At 35.8% G+C, this 18293-nt stretch overlaps 2 protein-coding genes across 2 annotated transcripts; both read left to right on the top strand.

Moving 5' to 3' along the window:
- Window positions 1-10229: 10229 nt before the first annotated feature.
- Window positions 10230-13529, top strand: LOC143589679 (uncharacterized). Its single transcript, XM_077070377.1, has 2 exons — window positions 10230-11571; window positions 12673-13529. Exons 1-2 carry the CDS (start codon window positions 10230-10232, stop codon window positions 13527-13529), a joined length of 2199 nt encoding a protein of 732 aa, XP_076926492.1.
- A 167-nt stretch (window positions 13530-13696) lies between these two features.
- On the top strand, window positions 13697-14218 carry LOC143589669 (uncharacterized). The gene has a single exon (XM_077070368.1). The coding sequence runs from the start codon at window positions 13697-13699 to the stop codon at window positions 14216-14218; it is 522 nt and encodes a 173-aa protein (XP_076926483.1).
- Window positions 14219-18293: the final 4075 nt, after the last annotated feature.

Genomic DNA, 18293 nt, shown 5'->3' with positions numbered 1-18293 from the left:
AGCCAAAAAGTATTGACATAGCTTTACAGGAACCAAGTTGGGTTGATGCTATAGGTGAGGAACTGAATCTGTTTGATAAGTTGAAAGTTTGGAAGTTGGTTAAGTTACCTGAAGGAAAGAAGTCACTAGACACAAGATGGGTTTTTCATAACAAGCATGATGGCAGTGAGGTGATAATGAGAAATAAAGCAAGGTTAGTAGTTCGTGGGTTTCGTCAAGTTGAAGGTCTTGATTATACTGAAGTCTATGCACATGTGGCAAGACACGAAGCCATCCGTATATTCTTGTGTACACATCTCACTGTTTATCAATTGGACGTCAAGATAGCGTTTCTGTATGGAGAAGTTAAAGAGGATATATATGTAGATCTGCCACCTGGATTCAAGGATCCAAAACATTCAACTCATGTCTAGAAGTTCGATAAAGCGCTTTACAATATACATCAAGCTCCACGAGCTTGGTATGCAACCTTGACAGATCATCTCCTTAATCATGGGTACACACGAGGAACTATTGATCAAACTTTATTAATCGAAACTGCTAAGAAAGACCTTATAGTGGTTTAAATCTATATCGATGACATCATCTTCGGGTCTATAAGTCACAGGTTGTGTGTTGAGTTTCAGACCGTGATGAAGAAAAGATTTGAAATGAGTTCTCTTGGGGAATGTCACACCCCGACTAGCAAATGCGGAAGCGTAAAACGGGAATGTAACAGACACCTCTGGTATAAATCACATTGTTTATAAAGAAACATTACACACTAATTTACAATATATTACATTACGTTGTTCTATCATTGTTTTAAAATCTAGATGATACAAACAAAACTAGTTCGTTAAACTATTTCATCTTACTACTAAAACCCTTTCTTCTACTCAGATAGAATCTACCACACCTTGGACACGTAGCAAGTCACCAAGTTATTCCAACTTTGGTATACCTGAAAAGCAGTTTAAAACGGGTCAACTACAAGAGTTGATGAGTTTCATGAGTTTCAAGAAAACAGTTATGGGTAATCACAAGTAAACACTTGTATGTATGATTATAAGTATGTATGTAAGTGATGTAATTATGCTAAGCTATAGTGAAGCCTTGACTGTTCGTTCGTGCTGCGTGCATCCATTTCCCACGCCCAATCAATCATTGTGGCCCCTCTTTCGTCCACAACATGCCCCGGGTAACACTACATAGCCAGTTTGCATAAGTATGGTCATGTGCAAATGGCATTACGTGTGACACGACAACCAGGACGATTCCGTTTGGGTTTGTCAAACCAATAGTACTATTCAAAAGCCACCGTCTCGAAGTTAATCACTGTGTTAGTGGAGACTTTCATGTGTTAGCACTTAGATAATTCACATCAATACATATTTTAGGTCTGTATATAGATATAAACAAACATGCTTTTCAACCCAACAGTTTGTAAAACAGTTCAGAAAGTGAGGTCATGAAACTCTCGGTTTAGTCGGTATTTAGTAGTGCTTCAGTTCGTAGTTCGTTTGACTTGTTATCACTAGTCCCTACCATCAATATTATAATAATATTAAGATTTTAATATTATTATAATCTCAATACTAAAATGGGTTGTATATCTAATCTAGGTATAGCTGTTACGCCCAAAAAGTGTTAATAAGCTTAGATTGTCATGTTGCTCAATGTCTAATACTCAAAACCGAACTTGGCTCAGTTTTCTCGTTTCACTAGCTGGGCCAAGTTGTTCGTTTATGCATTTAGAAAACAATTATGGGGATTTAATCTTGGTCGATAAAATGATTAAGTTATAAACAAATATCACAAATTGGGGGTCTGGATTCACTATGGGGCTCGTTTCCATTTATTCAGTTTGATTTAGAGAAAAACGGGCACAATTCATCCAAATTGTCCAGATTTCTCACAAAAAGTTCGTTTTTACTTAATTAATCCAAAAATATAATTTTTGATCACTCAAGATATTCCAACAGGTTCATTAATCACGAACTTGTCGGTTTTTATCATAATTGAATTTGTTTAATATTTAAATTAGCATAATTAGTTATCCATTTATCATTGAATTATGAAAATTTAACCACTTATCAATTAAAATATGTAGATTTCTATAAAAATATTTCTAGAGTTATTAATGATTTATTAATTTATAAACATTCATTTTATCTACTATATTTAGCCCTAAAATCATTCGTTATTAAAAACTATTTCCGAAAAATTAGGCAAAATTTTGGAGTGACCATAATATATCCCAAAACAATCTGGAAAAATTTCAAATTCTAACAACCTTGCCAAATATTCCTTTCGAGCCAAAAACGACTACGAAAACTCAAATAAATGCAAATGCACAAGACAAATTTAGGCTTTTTCAAATGACCCCAAATTTCATATGTGATCATAATATACCAACCAAGTTCCTCACAAAATTTCATAATTTTTCAAGCATTTTAACTATTTTTCTCAAATAAACACCCCAAATCGGTAATAAATTCTCCAAATATTCTCGGATGATCGAAAAATTACCAAATTTGGACAGGGACTCAATTATATGGTCCCTGACGTCTCTAAAAAATTTCATGACCTAAAAATATGCACATTACAGCCTTAACCTAAACAGACCGTAATCGAGCATTTTGACATTACCTTTGCTTATTTTTGGGGTCTTATTCCAATTCCCCGGTTCGTGTGCTCCTATGTAAGTTAATTACAGGTACTATATCACAAAACAAGCATGTTTCATCAATATGGCAGCCCCGAAACTTAGGGTTTCAGCTAGGGTATTAAACCGAACATTTGAACCGTAAAAACGCCGTTTAAGCACTTTAATCCGTGTTTATGGCCAAAAAAAACTTATCAAAACAGGTTCTTAACCATGTATAGGATCAAAGTATATTTTTGGACCATTTTTAGGGTTTTTAAATGGTTAGGAATGATTTTTGGTAATCGTACTATGTTTATTTGAGATTAAACATAATTAAAACATGTTTAAATTGAAGAAAATGATAAAAATTCCTTGGGTTTTCTTGAGGTTTGCTGAAGAACGAAAACATACCAGGTTTTTGTCAAAATTTGTGTTAAAATATATTGGCAAAATTATATAAAACAAATAGAATGCTTAAGTGGGGGGGGGGGGGGGTAAACACTTCTTACAGCCGGGATGAATAAATGGGCCTCCCTTGGTCCATTTTGGCCCAAACTCCTAAATTCACATACTCGTACGTAAAATTCCGAGTCCAAATTTATTTTGGGTTCAGATTTTGGTGCAAAAAATATACCGGGTACGACAAACAATGCGAAAACAAGTGTTTTCGGCTATTTTTATGTAAATTTATAAAAACATACTATACGTTTGTAAAAATAGAAAATATTTTCACAAATCGCTTAAAACATTCCTACTAAGTGTTTTGTAAATATTATTCGGCTTAACGTATGATACAATGCTTGTTTTGTAACTCTCTTTCGCTTTTAAATCCATAGCGAGTAGTTAAACGAGCATGTTTTCGTTTAACTGATTTGCTATCGTACTAAAGCCATAATATTAATATGTTGACTTATATTAAACGTAATCACTTATAGATGGCCCCCCCAGGATACCTGGGTCATAACCAGACCCGTTCGGTTAATCGTTCGTTCGGTACGAAATACGCGTTTAATCGTTAAATCAGCAACTGTATATTAGGGTGTACCTGGTTTTGTTTAAATTGTCACATTCTCCCCCCGTTAGAAAATTTCATCGCCGAAATTCAATTATTCAGCTTTTCCCTTATTTGGAAATAGATGCGGGTATTTCTTTTTAAATTCAGATTTTCGTTCCCACGTGAAATTCGATTGTTCTGAATTCCACCGAACTTTAACCAAAGAGATTATGTTGTGTCTTAATTTCTTATTTTTTTCCTTTAATATTTCCACTGGTTCCTCTACGAAGTTTAATTTTTCATTTATGTTCAAGTCTTTTAGAGGTACGATTTCGGTTTCGTCAGTAAGGCACTTTTTCAGGTTCGAAACGTGGATCGTGAATAGAACTTAACTCCAAAGGTAATTTCAATCGGTAGGCTATAGGACCGATCTTAGAAAGAACTTCATACGGCCCAATATATCGTGGAGCTAGTTTACCAATTTTTCCGAATCGAATGACCGCTTTCCAAGGGGATACTTTTGGAAAAACTGTATCGAGCGACTTTAAATTTGTTTGTGATATTACGGATTTTTTCAGTAGTTTCTTGATTTAAGTCAGATTGGGTAATTTGGGTGTCACCAACTTCAGTCCAACACAGTGGAGACCTACATTTACGCCCATATAGTGCCTCATATGATAATGCTACTATGATAGCTATTATTATACGAAAACTCTACCAATGGAAGATGTTGGTCCCAATTTCCACCGAAGTCTAGGACACAAGCGCACACGAAGTAAATCTTCTAAGGTTTGGATGGGTCGCTCAGATTGACCGTCAGTTTGGGGATGGTAGGCTGTGCTCAGATCAATTCGGGTTCCCAACGCTTCTTGCATAGCTTGCTAGAAACGAGAGGTGAAATGGCTATCACGATCAGAAATGATTGAAACAGGTATGCCATGTCGGGATATGATCTCGTTGATGTAAATTTGAGCGAGTTTTTAGTCGTGTAAGTGGTACGAATCGGAAGGAAGTGTGCGGATTTGGTTAGTCTGTTAACTATCACCCAAATTGTGTCGTTTCCCCAGAAGGTTTTGGGAAAGTGTGTTACAAAATCCATGGTAATTTGTTCCCATTTCAATTGTGGTTTCTCTGGCTGGTGCAACATTCCCGAAGGCTTTTGATATTCAGCCTTAACTCTAGCACAGGTCAAGCATTTACCAACATACGTGGCTATATCTTTCTTCATACCGGGCCACCAATAATATTCTTTCAAGTTCGTATAGATCTTATCTGACCCTGGGTGAATGGAATATTTGGACTTATGCGCCTCCTCCATAATCAAGTCCCGCAATTTGTTAAGAGTGGGAATCCAAACTCGGTTTTTTGAAGTATAAAATTTCATCGGTTCTTTCTTCAAAATTATGCTCGTTCCCATTCAAATCTTCATTCTCCAATTGATCTTCTTTTAAAGCTTCATTTTGGGCAATGTAAGGCCTCGAACCCCGGGAACCCCACAGTTGGTATTCATTCAAAACACTCGTAAAAATAATTAAACTTAAAAACAATTCATTTCATTAAAATAACCATCTCAGAGTATAATATGACAACCGCCAAAAATTAGACTAATCTGGTAATTATCTTAACCGTAATCGTGTATTAATTAGTAAAATAAATACATAGGAATAATATTTTTAGTCAAAGTTTTTGACTTTAGTTGAATTTTAAAATATGGAACCCGAAAAAGTTCAATTTTGTCGTGTAGTTGACACTGTGCAGATTGACACCGGGTAATATCTCAAAACAGATAAATTCTTAAACGTGTCAAGATGACCTCGAAAAATTTAATTTTATGTTAGGATATTAGAGATAGTGTATAAACTTAATTTTATTGGGTTCGAATCGCAAAAATTAGAAAATAAGTAACCGAAAGCCAGTAGAGGACACCGTAAGAGCCCGACATTAAGTTTATCAGAAAATTATGTTTTTAGGCAAACATTGACTGTAATCTAATTTCGCTCAAAGTCTGATAAAAATTATTAGAAACGAAAGTCGTTTGGCTAGATAAATTACGAGATACGTTAAACTTTAACACCTAGATATTACCACATGTCATTATTTAAAACCACCTCTCCCTCTCCCTCACCTATCTCTCTCGGCCGCCACTTACACATAACCCAACCCACCTCCCAAACCCACCAATGATAAGCTTACATATAGGTATGCAATGATTGATAGATTACTTGGAAGCTTCCCATTAATCCACCTACACACTCTACCCCATACAACACATCACCCTATACCTCTCTTTCTCTCTTCTTATAACCGGCCACCCCACCACCACCTTACAATCTCATCTTTTCAAATTCTTATACACACAACACTTGATTAGGAGATCTTTGGTGGAAGTTTAAGCTAATAACAAGGAGTAGGAAGCCAAAGAAGGAACCATAAGCTAACTTAAGGCCACATTATCAGCTCCTTAGACACTAAATCCAAAACCCAAGGTAACCCACTTCAAGATTTGTGTATATTAGTTGCTAGTTGATGTTAAAGCTTGATTTTAGTATGTTTGGTAGTGTACATGCAAGTATAATATGGATATATGCATGCATATGTGTGAACCGTGAGTTTACATATGAATGCATAAGATGGGTTTTGTTGATTATAGGACTTGTTACGGTTGCATTTTAGCTTGTATAGATTGTCCATATTGATGTTACTTAAGTTTGTTTAACAAATGGGTTAAGTATTGGAAGTAAGTTGTAAATGGCCAAAAGATCAAAGATGGATAATGAGTAAAAATGCCCATGTTAGGCCGTGGGTTTTGATTTTGGTATTGGATTGAAGTTGTAAGCTTGTTAAATGGTAAAATGGTTAAAGAAAGAATGATAATTTTGAAAACCCACATACTTGATTTCTTGAAAAAGTTGTAAAATAATAATGGTTTTGAAAGGATCTTGGAAAAGGGTTGACAAAAGTGTAGGGATTTGATCTTGTTGGAAAGTTACTTACACATGCAAGTAATACAAAAAATTGATTTTTGATCATAAAGCTCATACTTGTCTTATATGGATTGAAAATAACAAACTAAGTAATTGAATGGGACATATGGAAAGGAATAAAATCTACTAGAAGTACTAGGATGCATGAAACATGATAACTTAGATAAACAAGAGTTTGTGTTAAACTTTCTAATAAAGGAAACTTTGTAAATTGTACAAGATGTTTTGCAAAATGATTTGATAAGTGAACATAATCTTGTGTGGATGATTAAAGACTTGTGGTTAGGATTACTTTAGTGAACTCTAGTGTAAAGATTGTTGGTATGATAATAAGGTTATTAAAAATTGCTACTTACTAGTAATAGAAACTTTGTTGTTAAAGAATCAAGAATGTGTTTGTTTTAAAGATGATAATGGGATGAAATAAGAGGTTAATATGGGTTATTAAGATCTGGAAATTTTGGTACATAAACACCTTGTAGAGATTGTTGAAAATAACATGTATATTGTATAGTTGAAAACTTAAGCTAAGGCTTGAGCATGTGTAGTTAAAAATTTGTTTTGTGTGCATACTTGGTGCTAGATGATCAAACATGTATATGATGATATATTATTTGTTATTATATGTATATTTGTTGTACCAAATGGTTTGGTTTTGATATTGTGACTTAAATAGCTTGTCGGTGACTTTAACGGTCGGAAAGTTCGACTTTTAAGGTGAACCGACATGAGTTTTTGGAACTGAATTAAAACAGCTCCTAAAGTCATAATATTCTTATATTTAACATAATTTAAAGTATAAGAAAAGTCAAGAATAGCAAAACTTAAACCAACAAGGTTCGTGTCGCGAAAACCGACACGAAAACGTTAAAAATTGGCATTTTTAAGAAATTGGCAACAAAATAAAAACCAAAACATTTTTATTGAAAAACCAATAAAACTTGACTAAAAACTATATAAAAAGTGTTTTAGATAATTTAAAACTAAAAGTTTCATAAAATAACAGCCGGTTCGTTTTTAAGCTCAAAACCAACGAAACCGACAAAACCGATTATAATAGAGTCAAAATTTTAAATAAAATAATAACTTGAATTTTTCCAATACACTCCAGCAACTAAAGGTAATAATTTTTATAAATTTTAATAATTAAATTAAATTATTAAATAAAACAATTATTAGTTGATTGTTACTTGTTTATATTTTTAAGTATAGAATTATAAGATTATAAGTAGTAAACTTTATGAGTTATATGCTTGTGTGGATTTTTGAATAAGAATATATATATTTTAGTCAAACCTAAAATTAACGAACGTGTACTAATATAGGAACGAGCGTTTATTCGAACACCGAAATCAAAGGTGAGTTCTTCCTCCGAAAAGCATATTGTATATCTATATTCGTATTTATATATATATGTTTTGAAAACGCATTATACTACAAATTGTCGTTATTGTGGGATGAATCAATTCGGTTAAATAACTGTTAACCGAATTGAGGGCACAGAAATGTTGGTAGATCTATCGGGGTGACGCCCCCCATTTCCATTCGCGTTGGGTTAAAAATGGGAATATTTCGAGTATGGTACGTTTTGAGTTATCAAATTGTAGTCATACACGCGTTGTATTCCTAGCTAGTTTACAACTAACGCTTTTTGTGCTTGAAGGTAAAAGGCGGGTTTCGTTATTGTGTTGTACCGTGTATAGATCGGTATTGTTGGGAGTATAATAGCCGTACACTATTATATTCATGTTTTATTTTATATCTAAATTGTCTATATTTATATAATAAGTTTTTCTTCTCAGGAATAACTCACCAACATTCGTGTTGACCCAAATATTGTTTAAATATGCTTTGCAGGAAAGTGAAGGTTTCGAGGTGGCATGTAAATGAGAGCGTGGGGTGTTTGAACAAAAGTGATGTGTTGTAAACCGTGCATTAGCACGTGTAATAAACTCTTATTTTGTAAAATATTTCTTATAATAAAAGATGATGCTTTTATTATTAAATGGTTATTATCGTTGACTAGCGGCATCTGTCATAACCCGAACGACTTAAAGTTAAGACTTCCGCTGTGTTAAGATAAGGTTTTCGGGGTGTGACAGGAGTTGGTATCAGAGCCAACAGTTATAGAGAATTAGAAAATATAAAGTTTTCTAAACTATAACGGTATGTTCAAACACGCGCTCCTTTCCCTCCTCTCGAAACGAAAAGGTAACAAAGATATATATATAATTGATTATTACTAACTTGAATTAATATGTTTATTCAGATGACGAACTCTGTGACGATTGTATCTGACTCCGACTCTAGTAGCAGCGGTACTCCACTATCACCGGTGGAGTGGCGTCCGGTAGTTGCATCAGGAGATGCCGGGTCTACTTCGAGAGCTACACCCTTGAAGGTGTACACCCGAAAAAGGACCAGGGCAAACCGTGATGCATCGGCCCCTGTCATTGCACTCCCATTAGCTGTGATCCCATCCTCTCCACCACCGCCTCCCGCACCGGAGCCTGTGGTCGAGGAACCCTCCGATCACGAGCTACTTATGGTTCTTCTTGCCAAGTTCTCAGCTTACGAGAACATCGTTCATAACATGGTGGACCGTGTGCTTGCTATCGAGCATAAACAAGGTCTTGATGACCAGACCCGTGATGTGATGCACCAGTTTGTGAACGAACTGAGGAACCAGGGACTGATGACAGAAGCCAGGGTAGGAGTTCTCGAGATGAGGAATGAGATGATAGAGCCATGCGTAGGCTACTTGATGAGCCTTCACTAGACATAGTAGGGTGTTTTGGGTAATATGTTTGTTATGGTAATTGTGATGTAACTTAACTTTGGAACATGTTGTTGTTTTTTTTGTGTGGTTGTGGTAAGAACTAGAAATATGGTGGGTGACCAAGTTGTAGGTAAGTACACCTAATTTTGGTATTTTGGTACATTATAAAATCCCACTCTTTGATGATTATATTTATGTTTGTATTATTAATGATGCTATTTGATTCTTTACAACTTAGAAAAATATCACTTTTTTTTTTTTCAAAACTAACCAAAATTATATTTTTTTTCTAAAAAGAACATGGCGCCAAAAACAAGACTATCCACTAATAATCAAGCAACCGGATTACCTTCCTCTCAAGACGAGTTAGCTCAGCTAATCGCTCAACATGTAAATACGGCACTTGAGCAACATGAGGCTAATCGCAACGCAAGCCAAAACCCCCTAAATACAACTAATACTTCAAATGGAGAAGCACCTAGAACCGAAAATCTAAACGAAAACCCCTCAGGTAGCACGGTACGCGGGTGCTCATACAAAATTTTCCAAGGTTGCGGACCGAAAGAATTTACCGGTGCCGAAGGACCTTTGGAAATTATCCGGTGGATCGAGAAAATGGAATCTGTAATGAAAATCAGTGATTGTACTTCTCTCGAACGGATAAAATACGGAGTATGCTCATTCCGTGATGAGGCACTCGAGTGGTGGAACTCCATAATTCAAAATCTTGGAGAAGATGCCGCTTACCGTCTAACCTGGGAAGAACTAAAAGAAATGTTGTTAAAGGAGTACTGTCCCCGAAACGAACTTTAGAAAATCGAATACGAATTCTGGCAGTTAAAGATGGAAGGTGCTGACATTGGAGGATATACATCCCGATTCAACGCTTTGGCACGGCTAGTACCCCGACTGGTTACGCCTGAATATGCAAGAATCGAGAGGTACATTTGGAGCTTAGCTCCCGAGATTAGAGGATTGGTTACCTCCTCCAAACCAACCACTATCCAGTCAGCCCGAGAGCTGGCAAAATCTTTAACTGATAATGCAATTCGTATGGGAACTCTGAAAGACTCCGGTAAGAAAGCGACTACCGCCGAACCTGAACGAAAAACAGTTACCGAAAATCAGAAAACCGGAGAACTCAAACGAAAGTGGAATGGTAACTCAGGAGGACAGTTCAAACGAAACCAAGGAGCACGAAGAATGTTTGCAGCAAACGCAAGAGGATCAGGACAAGGATCCACTTGTAACAGGTGTGGAAAGAGTCATAATGGGGAATGTTGGAAATGTCAGAAGTGTAATCGATTTGGACACCAGACTCAGTACTGTTTCAGTAAGGACTCTCCGTCCGGTTCGGGAAGCCGAACTTTAGAATGTTTCGAGTACGGTGTCATCGGGCATTTCAGAAATGATTGCCCTAAACTCAAGATACAAAATGCTAAGAGCAAGGCATTCGAGTTGAACGCGAAAAAGGCCCGGAAAGACTCATCCGTAGTCACCGGTACGTTTCTCGTTAATAATCATTATGCTTATGTACTATTTGATACTGGAGCAGATTTAAGCTTTGTTTCTGACCAATTTGAACCCCTTCTCGGTATTGAACCCAGCAAGTTAGCCAATAATTACTCAATAGAATTAGCCAACGGGAAGCTAATTGAAACCAGTAAAATTGTCCGAAACTGCAATATTCTGTTAGAAAACCTTAGGTTTCCAATCGATCTCTTACCCGTAGAGTTAGGCAGTTTTGATATAGTAGTAGGAATGGATTGGTTATCCAAAAATGGTGCTGAAATCATATGCTCCGAAAAGCTAGTTCGTTTACCAACCCCAACCGGTCAATTTCTGAGCATTCGAGGTGACCAGAGTAACACCGAGTTAAAACTCTCTAGTATCACTAAAACTCGCAAAATGTTAAGGAAAGGATGTCTCGCTTTTCTTGTTAATGTAGTCGACACAAAGGCTAAAGAGCGAAAGATAGAGGATATTCCTATAGTACGGGATTTTCCAGAAGTTTTCCCTGAAGACTTGCCTGGATTACCTCCTCAGCGTCAAGTAGAATTCAGAATCGACCTGGTTCAAGATGCCGCTCCGATAGCTCGATCTCCGTACAGATTAGCACCATTGGAAATGCAGGAGTTATCTAATCAGCTCCAGGAATTACTAGACAAAGGATTCATAAGACCAAGTTTCTCACCTTGGGGAGCTCCAGTCTTATTTGTGAAAAAGAAGGACGGTTCTTTTCGAATGTGTATCGATTACAGAGAACTGAACAAACTTACTATTAAGAATCGGTACCCACTACCGAGAATTGATGATTTGTTTGATCAGTTGCAAGGATCAAGCTATTACTCAAAAATCGACTTGCGGTCCGGGTATCATCAGTTACGTGTTGCAGAAGAGGATATTCCTAAAACCGCTTTCAGAACTCGTTATGGCCATTATGAATTCCTGTTCATGCCTTTTGGCCTAACGAATGCACCGGCTGTGTTCATGGATCTTATGAACAGAGTTTGTAAGCCATACTTGGATAAATTCGTGATAGTATTCATCGATGACATACTTATCTACTCAGAAACCAAGAAAGAACATGAACAACACTTAAAACTGATTCTAGAATTGCTAAAAGAAGAGAAGTTATATGCCAAATTTTCCAAGTTCGATTTCTGGCTTCGAGAAGTCCACTTTTTAGGGCATGTAATCAATGAGAATGGTATCCTAGTTGATCCAACAAAAGTTGAAGCAATTAAGAATTGGGAGACACCAAGATCACCCACTGGAGTGCGACAATTTTTGGGATTAGCTGGCTACTATCGTAGATTCATTGAAAAATTTTTTTCTATAGCTCAACCCTTAACCCAATTAACCCAAAAAGACAAGAAATATGAGTGGACAGAAAAACAAGAAGGAGCCTTCCAATTGCTTAAACAAAAGTTGTGTAGTGCACCAATCTTGCCCTTACCAGAAGGTACCAATGGATTTGTAGTATATTGTGATGCGTCTCGCTTAGGTCTTGGCTGTGTGCTTATGCAACAAGACAAGGTGATAGCATACGCGTCCAGACAACTCAAGGTGCATGAAAAGAACTACGCGACGCATGATTTGGAATTGGGAGCTGTAGTGTTTGCTCTTAAGATTTGGAGGCATTATCTGTATGGAACCAAATGTACAATATTTACTGATCACAAGAGTCTCCAGCATATCTTTGATCAGAAAGAGCTAAATATGAGGCAACGTCGATGGGTAGAATTACTCAATGATTACGACTGTGAGATTCGTTACCACAAAGGTAAAGAGAATGTTGTGGCTGATGCGTTGAGTCGAAAGGAAAGAGAAAAGCCTCTGCGTGTTCGTGCATTAGGGTTGACGATTCAAACGAGTCTTACTACTCGAATTCGTGATGCACAGCGTGAAGCCTTGAAACCGCAAAATGTAAGGTTTAAGAAATTGCGAGGACTTGAAAATGAATTTGTCACAAAGTCTGATGGGACACTATACCTACTTGATCGAGTTTGGGTACCACTCTTTGGAAATCTGCGTAATCTTGTTCTAGACGAAGCGCATAAGTCTGGATATTCAATCCACCCAGGATCAACCAAGATGTATAAAGATCTCCAAGAACATTATTGGTGGCCTAACTTGAAAAGAGACATAGCTGTTTATGTCAGCAAGTGCCTGACATGTTCCAAAGTGAAAGCTGAACATAGAAGACCGCCTGGACTACTGCAACAACCAGAGATCCCTCAGTGGAAATGGGATAATATTACCATGGACTTCATAACCAAACTGCCAGTTACGCCGCGAAGTTATAATGCGATTTGGGTAATTGTGGATAGATTAACTAAATCCGCTCATTTTATACCCATTAGAGAAAAAGACAGATTGGAGAAGTTAACTCAGCTGTATCTGAAAGAGATCGTAGCCAAACATGGAATACCAGTCTCAATCATTTCTGACAGAGATGGTCGATTTGTTTCTCGTTTTTGGCAATCTCTTCACGAATCCCTAGGAACTCGCTTAGATATGAGCATCGCCTATCACCCCCAGACAGACGGTCAAAGCGAGAGAACTATCCAAACATTGGAAGACTACTGCGAGCCTGTATCATTGATTTCGGAAGTAGTTGGGATACTTATCTGCATTTAGCTGAATTCTCCTATAATAACAGCTACCACTAAAGTATTAAGGCTGCACCGTTTGAAGCTTTGTACAGAAGAAAATGTCGATCTCCTCTTTGTTGGGCAGAAGTCGGAGAAAAGCAACTTACAGGTCCTGAAATTGTCCAAGAGACCACCGACAGAGTCTTTCAAATTATGGATAGGTTAAAAGCTGCAGCCGATAGACAGAAAAGTTATGCGGATAATCGCAGGAGACCGTTGGAATTCCAAGTAGGAGACCAAGTGTTACTAAAGGTATCACCTTGGAAAGGCATAGTCAGATTCGGTAAAAGAGGAAAACTTAGCCCACGATACGTTGGACCGTTCAAAATTACCGAACGAGTAGGGTCGGTAGCCTATCGACTCGATCTACCTTCAGAACTCAGTGGAATACACGACGTGTTTCACATATCCAATCTGAAGAAATGTCTATCTGACGAATCGCGGATTGTTCCTATTGAAGACATAAAGTTTGATAATAAACTTCGATTTGTAGAAGAACCTGTTGAAGTCATGGACTGGAAAATCCAGAAGCTAAAGCGTAACAGGATTAAGCTTGTCAAGGTTCGCTGGAATTCAAGACTTGGTCCCGAGTTCACATGGGAACGTCAGGATCAAATGAAGGCGAAATACCCTCACCTTTTCCCAGAAGAAACCGAAACCAGCACTACACCCTAAATTTCGGGACGAAATTTCTAAAAGGATGGGTGAATGTGACAACCGCCAAAAATTAGACTAATCTGTTAATTATCTTAACCGTAATCGTGTATTAATTAGTAAAATAAATACATAGGAATAATATTTTTAGTCAAAGTTTTTGACTTTAGTTGAATTTTAAAATATGGAACCCGAAAAAGTTCAATTTTGTCGTGTAGTTGACACTTTGCAGATTGACACCGGGTAATATCTCAAAACAGATAAATTCTTAAACGTGTCAAGATGACCCCGAAAAATTTAATTTTCTGTTAGGATATTAGAGATAGTGTATAAACTTAATTTTAGTAGGTTCGAATCGCAAAAATTAGAAAATAAGTAACCGAAAGCCAGTAGAGGACACCGTAAGAGCCCGACATTAAGTTTATCAGAAAATTATGTTTTTAGGCAGACATTGACTGTAATCTAATTTCGCTCAAAGTCTGAAAAAAATTAATAGAAACGGAAGTCGTTTGGCTAGATAAATTACGAGATACGTTAAACTTTAACACCTAGATATTACCACATGTCATTATTTAAAACCACCTCTCCCTCTCCCTCACCTATCTCTCTCGGCCGCCACTTACACATAACCCAACACACCTCCCAAACCCACCAATGATAAGCTTACATATAGGTATGCAATGATTGATAGATTACTTGGAAGCTTCCCATTAATCCACCTACACACTCTACCCCATACAACACATCACCCTATACCTCTCTTTCTCTCTTCTTATAACCGGCCACCCCACCACCACCTTACAATCTCATCTTTTCAAATTCTTATACACACGACACTTGATTAGGAGATCTTTGGTGGAAGGTTAAGCTAATAACAAGGAGTCGGAAGCCAAAGAAGGAACCATAAGCTAACTTAAGGACACATTATCACCTCCTTAGACACCAAATCCGAAACCCAAGGTAACCCACTTCAAGATTTGTGTATATTAGTTGCTAGTTGATGTTAAAGCTTGATTTTAGTATGTTTGGTAGTGTACATGCAAGTATAATATGGATATATGCATGCATATATGTGAACCGTGAGTTTACATATGAATGCATAAGATGGGTTTTGTTGATTATAGGACTTGTTACGGTTGCATTTTAGCTTGTATAGATTGTCCATATTGATGTTACTTAAGTTTGTTTAACAAATGGGTTAAGTATTGGAAGTAAGTTGTAAATGGCCAAAAGATCAAAGATGGATAATGAGTAAAAATGCCCATGTTAGGCCGTGGGTTTTGATTTTGGTATTGGATTGAAGTTGTAAGCTTGTTAAATGGTAAAATGGTTAAAGAAAGAATGATAATTTTGAAAACCCACATACTTGATTTCTTGAAAAAGTTGTAAGTAATAATAATAATGGTTTTGAAAGGATCTTGGAAAAGGGTTGACAAAAGTGTAGGGATTTGATCTTGTTGGAAAGTTACTTACACATGCAAGTAATACAAAAATTTGATTTTTGATCATAAAGCTCATACTTGTCTTATTTGGATTGAAAATGACAAACTAAGTGATTGAATGAGACATATGGAAAGGAATAAAATCTACTAGAAGTACTAGGATGCATGAAACATGATAACTTATATAAACAAGAGTTTGTGTTAAACTTACTAATAAAGGAAACTTTGTAAATTGTACAAGATGTTTTGCAAAATGATTTGATAAGTGAACATAACCTTGTGTGGATGATTAAAGACTTGTGGTTAGGATTACTTTAGTGAACTCTAGTGTAAAGATTGTTGGTATGATAATAAGGTTATTAAAAATTGCTACTTACTAGTAATAGAAACTTTGTTGTTAAAGAATCAAGAATGTGTTTGTTTTAAAGATGATAATGGGATGAAATAAGAGGTTAATATGGGTTATTAAGATCTGGAAATTTTGGTACATAAACACCTTGTAGAGATTGTAGAAAATAACATGTATATTGTATAGTTGAAAACTTAAGCTAAGGCTTGAGCATGTGTAGTTAAAAATTTGTTTTGTGTGCATACTTGGTGCTAAATGATCAAACATGTATATGATGATATATTATTTGTTATTATATGTATATTTGTTGTACCAAATGGTTTGGTTTTGATATTGTGACTTAAATAGCTTGTCGGTGACTTTAACGGTCGGAAAGTTCGACTTTTAAGGTGAACCGACATGAGTTTTTGGAACTGAATTAAAACAGCTCCTAAAGTCATAATATTCTTATATTTAACATAAGTTAAAGTATAAGAAAAGTCAAGAATAGCAAAACTTAAACCAACAAGGTTCGTGTCGCGAAAACCGACACGAAAACGTTAAAAATTGGCAATTTTAAGAAATTGGCAACAAAATAAAAACCAAAACATTTTTATTGAAAAACCAATAAAACTTGATTAAAAACTATATAAAAAGTGTTTTAGATAATTTAAAACTAAAAGTTTCATAAAATAACAACCGGTTCGTTTTTAAGCTCAAAACCAACGAAACCGGCAAAACCGACAAAACCGATTATAATAGAGTCAAAATTTTAAATAAAATAATAACTTGAATTTTTCCAAAACACTCCAGCAACTAAAGGTAATAATTTTTATAAATTTTAATATTTAAATTAAATTATTAAATAAAACAATTATTAGTTGATTGTTACTTGTTTATATTTTTAAGTATAGAATTATAAGATTATAAGTAGTAAACTTTATGTGTTATATGCTTGTGTGGATTTTAGAATAAGAATATATATATTTTAGTCAAACCTAAAATTAACGAACGTGTACTAATATAGGAACGAGCGTTTATTCGAACACCGAAATCAAAGGTGAGTTCTTCCTCCGAAAAGCATATTGTATATCTATATTCGTATTTATATATATATGTTTTGAAAACGCATTATACTACAAATTGTCGTTATTGTGGGATGAATCAATTTGGTTAAATAACTGTTAACCGAATTGAGGGCACAGAAATGTTGGTAGATCTATCGGGGTGACGCCCCCCATTTCCATTCGCGTTGGGTTAAAAATGGGAATATTTCGAGTATGTTACGTTTCGAGTTATCAAATTGGTAGTCATACACGCGTTGTATTCCTAGCTAGTTTACAACTAACGCTTTTTGTGCTTGAAGGTAAAATGCGGGTTTCGTTATTGTGTTGTACCGTGTATAGATCGGTATTGTTGGGAGTATAATAGCCGTACACTATTATATTCATGTTTTATTTTATATATAAATTGTCTATATTTATATAATAAGTTTTTCTTCTCAGGAATAACTCACCAACATTCGTGTTGACCCAAATATTATTTAAATATGCTTTGCAGGAAAGTGAAGGTTTCGAGGTGGCATGGAAATGAGAGCGTGGGGTGTTTGAACAAAAGTGATGTTTTGTAAACCGTGCATTAGCACGTGTAATAAACTCTGATTTTGTAAAATATTTCTTATAATAAAAGATGATGCTTTTATTATTAAATGGTTATTATTGTTGACTATCGGCATCTGTCATAACCCGAACGACTTAAAGTTAAGACGTCCGCTGTGTTAAGATAAGGTTTTCGGGGTGTGACATATAATTCAGCGGAAAACATAACTAATAAAATAAGTTCCCAAAAATTCCGGGAATATTGCCAAAAACCAATTCAATTATGTTTATAAAACTTTTTAAATTAAAATGTTCAAAAATAAAATATTCCATCCACGTATGCCCTTCACCGTCCAAGTAGCTTTGTGCACGTCCAAGCGATAAGGCATCCTCTTCCTAACCTGAAACTCACACTAACATGCACACAAAGTCAGCTTGAGCTGAGTGAGTTCAAGTTTTAAATAAATAACATCAGTAAATAATAATCATGATAGTCATTCCAAAAGTTTTAAAGTAAAAAGAATACATCGGTTAAGCCATCATCATTGATAAATAATCATTCTCATACATATATATATACATACATATATATATATATATATATATATATATATATATATATAACATCCAAGTAATAACATCAGGGTCGAGCAAACGTACAACCCAAACACGTCACATCTCATCAACGCATGCAAACACAAAGTAGGCATACGTAATATCAGTAGTCG

This window comes from Bidens hawaiensis, unplaced genomic scaffold, assembly GCF_021521415.1.
Source record: "Bidens hawaiensis isolate Kalapana, Puna unplaced genomic scaffold, B.hawaiensis_p1.1 tig00001597_1, whole genome shotgun sequence".
NCBI classification, from domain to species: domain Eukaryota; kingdom Viridiplantae; phylum Streptophyta; class Magnoliopsida; order Asterales; family Asteraceae; genus Bidens; species Bidens hawaiensis.
This window is presented reverse-complemented; position numbering and strand designations above follow the sequence as displayed.